This window comes from Cercospora beticola, chromosome 1, assembly GCF_033473495.1.
Source record: "Cercospora beticola chromosome 1, complete sequence".
NCBI classification, from domain to species: domain Eukaryota; kingdom Fungi; phylum Ascomycota; class Dothideomycetes; order Mycosphaerellales; family Mycosphaerellaceae; genus Cercospora; species Cercospora beticola.
In genome coordinates this window covers 5,068,012-5,081,181 of record NC_088935.1, presented here as the reverse complement: position 1 = coordinate 5,081,181, position 13,170 = coordinate 5,068,012, and the positions used below count along the sequence as shown (strand labels likewise).

Below are 13,170 nucleotides of genomic sequence, written 5' to 3'. Positions count from 1 at the left end.
TTGAGATAGGTATTGGCCCATTGTCTGGCAATCTTTTTCAGGACATGAAGCTTCCATCAAATTTTCCATTTTGAGGTCTCAAATTTCATATTGTCCTGAGGTCTTTTGCGAGATTGCGAGAATATATACTACAGCCAGCCCTCCAACATGCTGCTTCAAATTCCTGACTTTCACAGGCCACGAAAACCCAAATTCGGACAACATTCGCTTCATTCACCTCTTTCGAGACCCACTGTTCAAAAGCTCTTTCAACAGCTCCCGATACCAAGCAATCGCATTCACCGCCACTGGGCGGGCTATCAGTCACCTGGTGAATAACAGAAAAGACTCGCATCTTCGGTATAAGAAGGTACTCTTCGAACAGCAAACTCTACATCAAAGACTTGTCGACATCGACCGAAAAGTCTTCCTTCAACAAACCAAATACAAGACATCTCCAACAAAACTTCTCTATCCGACTCATTCAATCAACCTCCAAAATGGCTTTCGGAAACTCCTCCTTCAACTCGAACACCAAGTACAAAATCGAATGGGACTCAGAAGCCGTCTGCGTACGCCACGGCAACCACACCAACGGTGAATGCCGCGCCCAGAACAACCCCAACGCAAAATGCGTCCTTCACGGCGGTCACTCCAACCGCGACTGTCGTTCGCAGGCATCGCGTGCGCCTCCGGTTCGGTTTCCTGCTCCTCTTTTCCAGCAGAGTCAGGCTCCTCGCTCCCCTCAGCAAGGCTCGTACCTCACTCAGGCTCCACGCCCACCACAACCAGCCAATCCGAACTCAGCTTGGGGTCTCGCGGCATCTCAATTCGCAGAGCAAGCGGAAAAGAATCGTCTTGCCAACATCCAGCGCCTCGAGAAGCTGAATTTGGAGAGAGAGCGTGGTGGTGCTGCTGTTCAGCCTGTGCAGCACGCTCCCGAGGGAAACGGCTACCGTTTCAAGGAGACGTTCAAGTACACGGGTGCTAAGAAGGGCGTTCCGGAGAAGGGTGCCGTGGGCGGAGGAATGGAGCAGGGTAAGGTGGAGGAGACTCCAGCACCACGTCGCACGGTCGTTCCGCCGCATGTGGCTCATGCTGAGCGCCTGAAGGCGGCGAAGCTGCGCGAGCAGCAGGGTGGTGGTGGAGAGAAGGAGGGGAAGTGAGAATGGTGTGGTGAGATGAGGTTGGGTGGGTGGTGGTGGAGTACACGCGAAGGGGCAACATCGCTCTGATATCAGTCTGAGCCAGCTGTGCTATGCTGAGTGGATATCTTGGAAGTTCTTGGGCCTAGCGAGATATCGAGAAAACTGGCTGTTATGCTAGCTCACTTGGGTCAAAATTGTAATAATAGAGAGTGCTTCACATTAGAAAATCAAAATTGAGACTGCTTTCTCTGCCATCCGCCCTTACGGGCGTGCTCCTCGATTTCCCTTTGTTTGGTGGTAAGTCAGTCTTTGTTCTCCAGAGATACTTCAGTCTCCCATTGCAGAAATTCGGAATATTAGAACAAAGAATGCCCGTGGGATCGCGCTCCTCGTGGCAATTGCACGTCTAACTCCAAACAGAGCAGCTATCTTCCTGCCATCAATACGAATTCTTCGCCGAATCGCCAGCAATGCCAGCAATGGAATCCCTAACTCCATCCACCCCAAAATCTCCTCTACGACTCCGTTCCTCCCCACGAAAATGCCGCATCAACAAAATTTCAACCAACTTTTCCGGAACAACACCTTCTCTCCTCCGCTCTCCACTCTCTCCCTGGATCCGAACTCCTCGCCGGAAACGCATCTCAGCAAGCTGGCTTGGAAACGCTGCATGGGAACCGGAATGGGAATATGGACATTTGAGATTTCATGAGGAGCAGGAACGGTGGGAGAGGGAGGGGAGGGAAGATGAGGAGTCGAGAGGATGGCGGACATTTGATGGAGTGGTGAGCATACTTAACAATTTGTTGATCTACGAAGCTGCGGGGTGGGTGTGGTTTTGGCTGATTATGGTTCCGGTGCTGTTGACGGGATGGGCGGGGTATGAGTATGTCGCGTGGGTTTGGGAGAGGTGGGTTGAGGGGATTAGTGATGGAGATGAGGGGGGAAGAAGCGTAGGGAGGGTTGTTTATATGCTTGTATCGAAAGGGCTGGAGTTTTGCTACTTCCTGGGAGGACTACTGGATTTAGTCCCGAGGCTGGGCCTCCTGGTATTATGGCAACTGTGGGATTCTACACCAGGAATGCTGCTCCGCAAGGTGTTGCATATGCTCGACGTTTGGGCAACATACTTCGGATGGGCTGTACATGCTGCTTCAAGGTCGCTTGGTGCCAGTAGTGCAGTATCAGAGCACTTAGACGGAAGCCAAAATGACCTTCCACAGCTGCGAAGCTTCGAAGGACATCGAACGGCATCAGACGTTTCTCCCGTCGACAGCATGTATTCCGGCGTGGACATGGGCAGGATCATGCGGCAGCCTGGTCGACGTATGAACCGCATCGATCTCAATGCTGGTAGGGCCAGAGAATCCCCAATTTCAGGGATCGCCCCTCTTGACAGATGGCTCATGAATGTGCTCAGAGACGACCTGCAGGAAGAGGAGGTGCGAGCAGGAGCCAATATCGAACCTCGGCTGGAGGCGATTGATTCTCAGCACGATGCTTCGGAGAGTTCCAGCTTGGACGACATGAATTGGAAGCCTTATTGGTCCAGGAGTCTTGAGAAGCCATTGCACATCAGACGAGATGTGGAAATCACAGAAGGTACCGAGCTGCCAAATACGCCCAACTCTCTCGCATCTCTGGTGGCAGCGACGCCTCGTACACTTGCCGACGAAGCGCGGTCTTCCTTGACTAGCATCCGAGAAGAAACCGCAGCAATATCACGACCTCTGGGCAACATCGCCATGCTTCAGCGATGGCTCACCAAAGTGAGCGATTTGAGCCAAGCCTGCGACATTTTGTGGCACTCACACCACAAGGAAATGATTGACCCTGCGCGGTGTGACACCGCATTGCAGCAAGTGGAACAAGAGTGCGAGCTCGTTCATCATCTGGATGTCAGAATTGCCTGGGACGCCCTCGACCAAGGGAAATACGAATCGTCGGAAACAGATCTTCTGGTCGGCATCCAGCAACTGAAGGACGTCCGCGAGCGCAAGACCCTTGCCTTCCTTGATGATGAGATCTTGTACGACGCTCACAGATTGATGAAAGCACTTCTCGGTCGTGTGCAGACCTTAGATCACCAGGGGACGAAGGGCAAGAGAAAGTCGAGACCAAGCAAAATCGTTTCAGATGGCTGGAGCCTCAATCAAGTGCAGCTTGTCCGGAAAGAAGTTCGTCAGCTGGCCCAAAGTCGGCTGCAAATTCTCGACTCAGTGTACCTTTTGGGTCGAGCATATTCCAAGGAAAAGCTTGTTGCAGAATACGGGAAGCTGCAGTCTCAACTGTGGCCGCTGGCAGCACAAGGTAAACTGTTTGGCTTGGGCTCCAGAAACGAACAGTTACAGCGCGCGGTCGCTGATGTGGAGAAGACAGTGCATGCCGAAATTGCTGCTCTGAAATCGGATCTCGAGAGAGCAGATTACACAAGATCGCTGAATGAGTACGCTGGACAAAATGCACGGGACATGCTACAGGATTCCAAAATGACCGGTCTAACTCCTACCACGCCAAAAGTAGCCTTCGGACAGGCAGTGGCGAAGGACGACGAGATCGCTGTCTTGAAGAACTACATTTGGGAGGCAGCCAGACAGCTCGATAAAGTCGTGTTCCTCGAAAGCGCAGATCGCACCCGCAACGCTGAGCAGATCGAGATTGATATCAGAGGACATCTCAGCGAGCTCAGCAGTATTGTTGACTACAGCGACGAGCATACCAGACTTCAAATTGATCATGTCTTCGAGATCGCAGATGCTCTGCTGCTTGAACTGAGGAACATCAAGACCGGGCCTACATATTCGCCGGTTGATCCAGAAGTTCTTCCCGATAGGACGCCTACCAATGTCAACTTTGGTCCACTTCGGCAACGCTCTGAGCCACCGACCCCAGTACAACTTGTGCCTGCAAAGGAGGCCCGAACTGGGCAACCCAGCGACTATCCAGCGAAACGAGCTCTCTGGCAACGCCAATACATCGAAAGCTTTGACACTCATCAAGCTGACAGAACTTTGCCGCTGCCACTCCCTGCTCAGTTCTCGACTAGTGACGGTTTGGAACTCAGATCTCTGCAGCGTGAGTTACAAAGTGTCGTCGAGGATCTCGAAAGGTGGAGGACCAGCTACGAGCGCCTCACGTCCGTATACGACAAGCATGGATCCAAGGGTAACGGCCATGCCACACAGACAGGCCAGCCGAACATGAGCAACGGCACAAATTCAACCGGAGGTACGAGGTCTGCCGTACGAGTTTGGCCTTCACCGTCGGACTTGGTAGTAGTGCAGGACGGCCAGATCAGCCACGAAGTGCTGATATCACCATTGAGCAGATTGAACGATATCCGGAGCGAATTCGAGAGCATGTTGCTGCTGCTAAGTCTCGAACGCAAGAGATCGGAGCAAGCCAGGCCGGGAGGCCAAAGCGTTGTACAGTGCAATGACCTCGAGCGTACCGCTAATCAAGCTCTGGACTACGTGCTTCAGTGTTTGCTTGACTTAGGCGAGCGGAGCAGCGAGCTTGATCAAACAAAGGTCACTTTCGAGCAGGCACAGCTGTATGCCAGCGTTGCTTGCTGGGTCGGATTGAAACAGGGAAGCTTCGTTGGCAGATACAACAATGTCCCTCAGCTGGAGGCCGCCCAGGCAGCCATTGAGGATAAGTTCGATGCAATCAACAAAAAAGCCTGTGGCGAAACTGTGCCTGCAGAACTGAGAAGTATGGCACTCATACTGGACCAGCTGGAGTACCATCGGACTGGCACGGATCGACTGGCGGAGGTCTGCACTGCGCCTGTTGACGTGGAGGGGATTAGAAAGGTACGAGAGCGGACTGAGAGGTTGCAGAACGGACTCAAAGACGTGTACACCTGGATGCAGGAGCGGCACAATCAGCGCTGGTTCTTGGATGGCCCGGCTGAAGCGATCTCAAATCTTCGCAGGTGGACTGAAGCCGGCAAGATTCCTTCTGCGACTGACGACCAGAACCACCTGTGCGGCGCTCGAGCTTTGTTGACGTCTTTGCAGACTTGTCTGGAGGCGCAAGATAACCTCATGTTTGACGGGCGCATCCCAAGTCCTGGAGACGCCGAAGAAATGCTTAGGAAGATGTTCATCGAATTTGACGACATGTTGGCTCTGCGGCCAGTGCCAACGAAAAGCCCAGAGAACTTGATGGAGCCGACGTCTGAGTACGCGGCATTCCTGTTTTCGCGCTTTTCTGCCATCGAGCTTGAGCATGGCTTAGATTCGGAAATCTACCGACAGCATTGGAACGAGGCCAGGGCACTCAATGACTGGACTCCACGAAAGCTCCAAATCGTGTTCGACTTCATTGCGCAGGGTCATGTGTTCCCGCTACCAGCCATCGACCTTCGTCTGGGCGTGGTTACTAGAGACGTGGATGATAGTCGCAACAGCACCACGGCTACTGTGGACCTTTATGGAGAACAAGATGAGTCGAACACGAACGCTGTTGTGTGGGTGTACTACGACAATGCTTCAAATCCTGTTCCAGGCGCAACATCGCATTGGCGAGGATTTGTTTCGTCTGCTGGAGTTGACGACGAAGCCAATGCTATGTTGAACTCGTGGTTCCATGGCAGCAAATTGCCTAGACCTCTTGGAGCTGTGCGTCCGGAGAGAGAGTTTGCCTTGGAGCCGCCACCTGCTCCTCGTGGAAGAGCAGGTCGAGGAGACCGGGGTGTGCGAGGCCAGCGTGGTGGGTTTGCTGGACGAGGTGGGCGTGATGCTGTCTCAGACGATGGTAGAGATCCTCGTGAAACATATGGAGGCCGAGGAGATGGTTCCGTACGCGGCCGGCGCGGCGATCGTGGAGGACGTGGCAGGCCTGTATCGCAGAGAGGCGATCAGACTGCGCCTGAGCCACCACTTACACGTCCACGCGGCACACGAGATACTGAGACTCCTATGAATGAAGGTAATAGAAGGGGCAGCGGGCGTGCAAGAGGCCGAGCTGAAGCCGGGCATCGTGAAACACGTTCTGATCGTGGTGGATCGAGAGGCTCGCAAGTCCTTGAGCAAGATGCCGAGAGCCAAGTAGAAGTGGTTCATAGACAGTCGGAACAAGCAGGTCTAGGCGCGAGAGGTGGAAGAGGTGCGGACGAAACGCGCGGGGCGCGAGGAAGAGGAAGGGCTAGGAACTCTTATGACAGAGAAACAGGAGCAGACGTGGCCGCAAGACAGGAGCGTGTCAGCAATGAAGCGGGACGTATCCTAGAAGGACGAGGCCATGAGACTGGAAGCAGGAGGGTCCCTGATCGCTCATCGCGGTCGCGAGGCGACCGGGGAGGGCACTCCGCTCGTGGGAGAGGAAGAGGGGCTCCTATCACCCCCAGAAGGCTCTGGAACGCATCGTGAAGGAATTCCAAGGCTGGGTTGTTTCCTGTTTGGCGCACAAGAGTGCTGAATAAGGCCTCAGACCCATCGAACAATGGCTCCGTGAGATCTGATTGTCTGCGTCCCAAAGAGGCTGTGGATGGCCCTGGACACCGGGCGAAGCCAAAGCTTGAATCATAGCTCACGGGAGCTTCATCAGTATGATATTTTCCAAGTATGGCACCAGCAAAGCTGCTGTGGTGCTCGAGCTGGACGTTGGCTCTTCATGCGGGAAATTTGAAGAGCTGCAGCATCCTGGATGATCGAATATTCGCCACCGATATCGCATATACACGTAACAGCACAAAAGATTATAATCTCAGATCCGACAAATTGGAGAGAAGAGAACTTACTGGCAGGTTGGAAGATCTTCGCCGTCGTTCAACCCATGTATGCGGCCATTGTGGCCAATCATGCAGCAGAAAAGAAACACAAAGCCGCCACTGTGAATGTGTTTCGACAAAGCAACTGTTTACGCCTGTCTCCTGGCCGCAATGTAATCGATTTGGTGCAGCGCGAGGCATGCACAGTGTTCCGCAGTAGCGCAGAATCGTGACTTTGGTGAACCCGAGGTGTTTGTGGACAGTAAAGCGTCGTGACGCTCGCGCGTGAATACTGTCGCCGTCGAGCGAACTTCACTTCGCTGCCAAGAAACGCGCGACCTCGCGCTAGCTACAACCCAGCCATTTCCACCCACCAGCTTCCTCCGCCCTCTCTCTTCTTCGACAACACAACTCGAACTTCGCACAGCACACTTTCGGTACATCCAGTACCCACCACCACCGCGAACTTCGACTGTGTTATCAGCACCTTCTTTACCGCCGCCGACATGGCGAACCAGTGCTTGGACCTCGTCCGCACTGCCGCCGTCGCCGTCGTCACCCATTTTCTCATTCTATTCAATCTTGCCGCCGACAACTGCAGCAGGATTCTCGACTCGGAAATGGCGCAGCTGCTTCTGGCCATCGCCCACACTGTGGCACGCACTGTCGTCGCCCCCTTTTCCATCTTCGCCGAACTTGTCGCCGCCGCTCAAAACAAGCTGCTTGATGCGCTTCTTGCCTTCTCATATTCCGTCGCCGCCGGTTACAACAAGATGCTCGATGCGATTGATATCTTCGCCAATCTTGTCACCACCGCGTACGACAACATCCTCGACACAGACATAACAGAAGCTTGCTTGGATACCTTCCGCGCCGTGGCACGCACAGTCGTCGCTCGGTATCTCATCTCTGCCGATTTCGTCGCTGCCGCCTACCACAAGATCCTCGACTCGAACATGACACACCAATGTTTGACCGTCGCAAACACGATGTCACACGCTGTCGCCAACTCTCTTCTCGCGGTGACCGATTTCGTCACCGCTGCGTACAACCAGACCTTCAATGCAGATATGGCGCACAAATTGTGGGCCATCGCAGCTGCTGGAGCACACGCGGTCGCACGCACTGTCGCCGCCCCATTCATCTCCTTCGCCAATACCATCGCCAGCGTCTGCGCTGCTATTCAATGGTGGTTCGAGGCTTTGATCTGTATCTCCTGTGGCCTGGTTATCGTTATCTTGGTAAGTTGGTGCTGGCTGCGAATACATCCTCGAAAGACACTGACTGTTCACCAGCTATACTGCGCCTTCACTGAGCTTCGCCGCTTCTTCGTCGGCAATACGTGGCGTCCCTGTCAACCTGCTGAAGAGATCACCGTCCCCGATGTTGAAATGGAAGATGCTCCACCCATTGAGTCTGAGATGGCAGATGCTCCATCCGTTCAATCGACTTTACCGCCAATCGCATGCGACGGTCCAGAGCTTAAAGGCCACTTCTATCAGCACCCTTGGAGAATCCGCACACCTTTTGGATGGGAACTTATCAACAAGCAAACCAGACGTTCGACTCCACAAGCACTGATGCAGTGTCCTTGGGAAGATCGTTTGATGTGGGGCCCAGATCCAGCGTGGGTTACCTCCCACAACTCCCGCCTCCTCAGAGAACATGCAGCGCGCAAGCAGGCAGAACAGGAGCGATTCGAGCAGCGGAAATACGACATTGAATATGCCAAATGGGTGTACAGATGTCACATGTCTGTTGCTGATAAGCCGATCTATTCGACCTCTGCTCAGCCACCAAAGGCGGACTCCGACAGTGATAAACATGGTGAGCCAGCCAGTAAGCCTCAGCCAAATATCGTCAAGAGCAAGCCTACGAGAGTCGTCGAGGAACGTCTACCTGCCTCTACCTCCACTCGCGAGCCAATTCCAGATGCAGCGCCAACTCCGCCAGCACCGACCCGTCGCCGCAGTCAGAAGCAGGCCTCCGTTCCCAGCCTGCCTGAGCCCATCTCTACAACTGCTCCCATCAACTCTGCTGCTCCTACACACGTTGAGCCAACCAGCAAGCGTCAGCCAATCATTGTCAAGAGCAAGGCTATTGGAGTCTCTGAGCATCGTCGGGCTGCCTCTGCCTCCACTCACGAGCCAAATTGGACTGCAACACCACCCTCGCGAGCGCCGTCTCCACGTCCAGCTCAGAAGCATGTCTCGGTCTCCGCTCAACCTGAGCCTATTTCTTCAATCGCTCCTGTCAACTCTGCTACTTCTACCCAAGTTGAGCCAATCGATGAGCCTGAGCAAGAAATCGTTGGAAGCAAGGCTATTGGAGCCTCCGAGCAACCTCCTTCCCCCTCTGCTTCCTTCCTCGCACCAACTTCCGCTGCAGAGCCAGCTCCGCCAGCACCGACCGAGACTCGCCGCCAGAAGCACGTCACGTTTGCGGAGGTGGAGTCTGAGCTCATTCCTGCGGCTGCTTCTGTACACCCCGCCACTCCGGTTCCCTCTGCTACTTCTACCCACGCCGAGCCCAGCCATGAGGATGAGCAGGCCGGCCCTGCATCAACGCCGTATACAGAGGCACGAGAGGCCGAGGCTCGTGTCTCGAAGAAGCCGCGGCCTCTCGCGTTCCATCGCAAGTGGCGCGGTGTCTGGAAGCCAGCCGAGCGAGCCAACAAGGTCAAGGCGGCCGCTGGAAGCATCGTGCCCGTGGACTTGGAGAACACCGTGCCAAGTCAAAGCTGTGCACCTCCCAGCCAACCAATGGAGGGTGTCAGCGAGACGGCAGCGTGTCTCCAGCCGCAGAACGGGCACGATGGCGAGGGCGCGCACTCAGCCCACTCCAGTCTCACCAACGCGCCATCAGAAGACATGGTGATGGCAGATGTGGCAGAAATGCCCGTTGCCGAGCCAGCTTCTGAGGGTGAGACTGGCATGCAGGGCATCGAGCAGACAGTCGCTCCGTCGCAGGAGCTGGCTATGCTCGACGATGCTCCGCATGAGGTGGCTGGGCGCGCCCCAGAAGTCCAGGAGCAAGCCATGGAGGATGTCGTGGAGAGTCTCCCTGTGGCGCAGGACGCCATGCCTCTCCTCAGTCAGGCGAGCCTGCAAGCGCCTCCGCAGGCACCTCCAGCCCCCGCTCCCTCGCTTGGCCTCGTGGAGACGGCTGCTGCGGCGAGCCCACAGCAGGGGCTGGGCGCCTTCACCGGTGCCGGGGTGCAGCCTGCCATCCCTCAGCAGGCCGTCCCGCAGCCTGTCGCTCCACAGCCTGCCAGCCATAGCGTGCCGCCGCAGAGGCCTCTCCCGAGCCAACAGACGCTGCAAGAAGCTCGGAGACTGGGCCGAACTTGTCATATGAAACTGTTTCGGTGGGCTGAGCGTAAAACGATCGACGCGGAGGACATGAAGAAACTGTGCGCGGAACTTGTATCAATGGTCGAGTTCTGCCTAAAAAAGAGGACACAGGGATTCAACGGCCCTATCGACCGATTGACGCCTTCTCTGACCCAGAACTACTGCGAGTACATTGAGGCGAAGCTCCGAAGCATGGATCCATCCGACATGGGCAACAAAGCGCTGGAACATTGCACTGAGCTGCAAAAAGGCGGCTTCTTCGGTGATGGCAGTAAAGACTCAAGCCTGAAAGAGATCATCGGGCTACTTTACCAGAATGCCGATCGCCTCAATCAAATTCTGCGGTCTTGCACGGAACAGAACAAGCCACTTCCTGCAGCCAAAGTGCCCAAGGACTTGAAAGTACTGCAAGAGGATCTGCAAGTATTCAAGAGATACCACAACCAGTCGTCGCAATCTTTCAAGGAGCACCTGCGCAAATCGGACGACACAGCTCCAGTTTTATTGCAATTGTTGGTCTTACAATTGGCGATCGAGCAGGCCAATATTGCATTTCCCACGAACCAGGAGGACATTGAGCGAGAGTGGTTCCTGGATGGCTTGCAGATGTGCCAAAAGCTCTTGAAAGAATACAACCCTCTGCGAGCACTGACCAATGTCACGATCGAGCAAGTCATCGCGAAGATGGAACGTTGGCTACTCGACTCAGAGAGCAGGCTACGAGCAGCTACGACAGGCTTCGAAATCCGGGCTCGCCAATCCGCTCTTTGCTTGTTCGCGCGTCGACTGAGGGACTTCGACGAATATTACTTCGACGAGAATGGCTCAGCCAGGAACAATGTCGCGGCAGATGTTTCGAATATCGTGGCAAAGCTCCAGGTCATCAAGGACATAATTGTTCAGATGACACCGGCTCAAGACAGCCGCCATTACCAGCCAATTGCACAAGAAGTCCTCCAGATCTTGCAAACAAGATATCTGCCGACAGCCGTGATCAATGATGGCTCTGCTGGACCAACTATTCCGCCACCCTCTTCCCCGACTTTGGCTCCCACATCACAGTATGTTATGAAGACTACAGACTGCCGTCATAGAGTGGCCGCTCACAGCGATGATTTAGGCTCTAGGAAGAAGGGCCACTTCGCAGATTCTGGTCTCCAACGCCGGATGGTTCCGACTGCAGACAATCATCCACTACAGGATGCTACTTTGACGGTGGACGACGCAACCGAGCTGATTGGCAGCTGGCTCAAACTCTCCGAGGATACGCTCAATGATATGATGAAGAGCTCTGTCGACGACAAAGCGCTTCAAGGCGAGCTTGACCTGCTACACCAGCGCCTCAAGCACATCGACGAATATCTTGTGGCTCCGAACCGCTACTGGAAGTCCTTCACTACTGGGATGCCATCTGTTTGGATGCAGAAAATCTTCGGCATGTTGACTAGCACCCAGATGCTTTGCGTCAAAATCAAGGAGACATCCGGGCGGCCTACTTGGGAATGCTACAATGTCGTGAACGAAATCTTCCGCTTCGCACCAGGCACACCCATGGTCGTGATTCCCGACAAGCTTCGATATCTTCACGACCTGTTGAGACCGACCTGTGGCAAGACTTATGAGAAGATCACAGGCCTGAAAGACCGTCACGCTTTGTTCAAAGTCCAGTCGTACTGGAACATGCTCTTTGACGCGAACAGCAAAGCCCCTTTCTTTGACGAATCGATGCGGATCATGGACGAAATATACATACTCATTGGGCAACGCAAGGGCTGTTGGGCACATATGCTCGCGACCAACTTCGGGTCTGCGGTGGAAAAGTATAATGAAGTCAAGAAGCTCGTTGTTGACATGAAGAATTGGATGGAAGCTCTTCTGGGTAATGAGGACCCTACTCTTGTCAAGCAAAGCTTTCCTTGGCTCTACGACTTTGGGAGTCGGGAGAATAATGTGTTCAATACAATGAAGAGATGAAGCGGCAAGTACTGTAGACTGCATGACATACATATAAGCAGTCGCTGAATACTAGCTCTCTCTCCAAGAATGCAAGAAGCTCGCTGTTCTTCGGCCTGGAAAAGAAGAGCAATTGCGTTGCGATGGATTATCAGAGACACCACGATGTATACCTCCTGCCGACAAATTCAACACAAAAACGATCAAAAAAAGAAGAAAAACATACGAAAAAAAAAACTCACAAAAAAGCCAGACTTCATCTCTCTCGGAGGTCGCTGTAAGCACCACCGATTAGATGAAAGTCTCATGGCACAATTCCAACAACTCCCGTTGAGATCGGAGGTCGCTTTGAGCACCACTGAGATGACGGATTTCTGTTTACTTGCTTCTATGTTTTTCTGGGCTTTGGAGGTTTTCTCATGGAGGTCGCTCTGAGCACCACCGATTAGATGAAGCCTCCTGGCACACATTGGACAACTCCCGTTGAGATCGGAGGTCGCTTGAAGCACCACTGAGACGACGGGTTTTGGTTTACTTGCTTTTCTGTTTCTTGGGCACTGGAGGGTTCTCACAAGGATATTTGCTATTGCTTCTGGTTATGGGTATGGTTTAATACATTTAAAGGGTGGCAAGGCTGCAAAGTGGAGTTCTATTGGGAATTGGAGTAATTGAAGTGGATTTTGCTGGCGTTTGGGTTATTGGGCATTTTGGGAGTTCAAGATGCTTTTGTTAGCGTTCGGATTTGATGCATTTCTGCAAGCATGGCGATTGCCGGGGACAACACAGCACATGAAGCATGGCACTGCTACAGATCGATTGAGGCAGAGGTACATTGAGAATTAAGAATTGAGGCTTGTAAAACCATTTTATATCTCATCCATTTCGAAGGTAGTTTTCCATTCTCTCCTGCGCTGTTTCAATGTCTCCAGCTGCAGCGAAGAGAACGATGCTGTTCTGGCATCGCCCAGGCATTCATTCTAGTTTCTAAAGTATCAGAGTCAACTGACCACGCTGTATGTCT

The 13,170-nt window shown here is 53.6% G+C and overlaps 3 protein-coding genes across 3 annotated transcripts; all 3 read left to right on the top strand.

The window, feature by feature from the left end:
* Nucleotides 1-479: 479 nt before the first annotated feature.
* Nucleotides 480-1,145, top strand: RHO25_002014 (uncharacterized protein; the record flags this gene model as incomplete). The annotated part of the gene is made up of 1 exon (XM_023594605.1): nucleotides 480-1,145. The coding sequence occupies one exon, from the start codon at nucleotides 480-482 to the stop codon at nucleotides 1,143-1,145; it is 666 nt and encodes a 221-aa protein (XP_023458508.1).
* A 1,259-nt stretch (nucleotides 1,146-2,404) lies between these two features.
* On the top strand, nucleotides 2,405-6,185 carry RHO25_002013 (uncharacterized protein; the record flags this gene model as incomplete). Its single annotated transcript, XM_023594604.1, has 2 exons — nucleotides 2,405-5,932; nucleotides 6,063-6,185. The coding sequence occupies 2 exons, from the start codon at nucleotides 2,405-2,407 to the stop codon at nucleotides 6,183-6,185; spliced, it is 3,651 nt and encodes a 1,216-aa protein (XP_023459932.1).
* A 1,164-nt stretch (nucleotides 6,186-7,349) lies between these two features.
* On the top strand, nucleotides 7,350-12,170 carry RHO25_002012 (uncharacterized protein; the record flags this gene model as incomplete). Its single annotated transcript, XM_023594603.1, has 2 exons — nucleotides 7,350-8,084; nucleotides 8,139-12,170. The coding sequence occupies 2 exons, from the start codon at nucleotides 7,350-7,352 to the stop codon at nucleotides 12,168-12,170; spliced, it is 4,767 nt and encodes a 1,588-aa protein (XP_023459931.1).
* Between the last annotated feature and the right edge of the window lie 1,000 nt (nucleotides 12,171-13,170).